This window comes from Penaeus monodon, chromosome 31 (genome assembly GCF_015228065.2).
Source record: "Penaeus monodon isolate SGIC_2016 chromosome 31, NSTDA_Pmon_1, whole genome shotgun sequence".
NCBI classification, from domain to species: Eukaryota; Metazoa; Arthropoda; class Malacostraca; order Decapoda; family Penaeidae; genus Penaeus; species Penaeus monodon.
This window is the reverse complement of record NC_051416.1, coordinates 24,224,806-24,225,222: the sequence shown is the minus strand read 5'-3', so window position 1 is coordinate 24,225,222 and position 417 is coordinate 24,224,806. Positions and strand designations below refer to the sequence as shown.

Sequence of the window (417 nt, the reverse complement as noted above, 5' to 3'; positions counted from 1 at the left end):
ATCTGTGCATGTGTGAATGACTTTTATAACAGTGTCTGTTTAATGATATTTTATTCTTTTTTCTTTTTAAGAATTAGAGAGGGAAGGAAAAGAAGAGTCTTTTTTTTTGTTATGCATACACTGGTGCTTTATTAATGAGATAATGTTTGGTAGATTATGACCCAGAAGAAGACAGAAAGGCATGCAAAGAAGCTGAGCGAGAAGAGGCCAAGCGTAGACGGCTGGAAATCAAACAAGAAGAGAAAGCACGGGCAAAGGAAGAAAAGGAGAAAATTAAGGCACATAAATCAGATTTAAGAAAAAAGAGAGATCTACTGAAGAAAAACAAAAAGAAGAAAAGAGGTGAGTTGCAAAAGCTATCATTCATGGAATTACTAATATACATAAATGTGTTTTATTGTTTACCACTGTATAATA

General features: G+C 33.1%; 1 protein-coding gene across 1 annotated transcript in view; it reads left to right on the top strand.

Moving 5' to 3' along the window:
- LOC119593123 (transcription factor TFIIIB component B''-like) overlaps positions 1-417 on the top strand; it is a gene marked incomplete in the record, with an annotated part of 4,035 nt that overhangs the window by 1,482 nt on the left and 2,136 nt on the right. Inside the window, 1 exon segment of the mRNA XM_037942089.1 lies at positions 154-342. Coding sequence (XP_037798017.1) covers positions 154-342 — 189 coding nt within the window.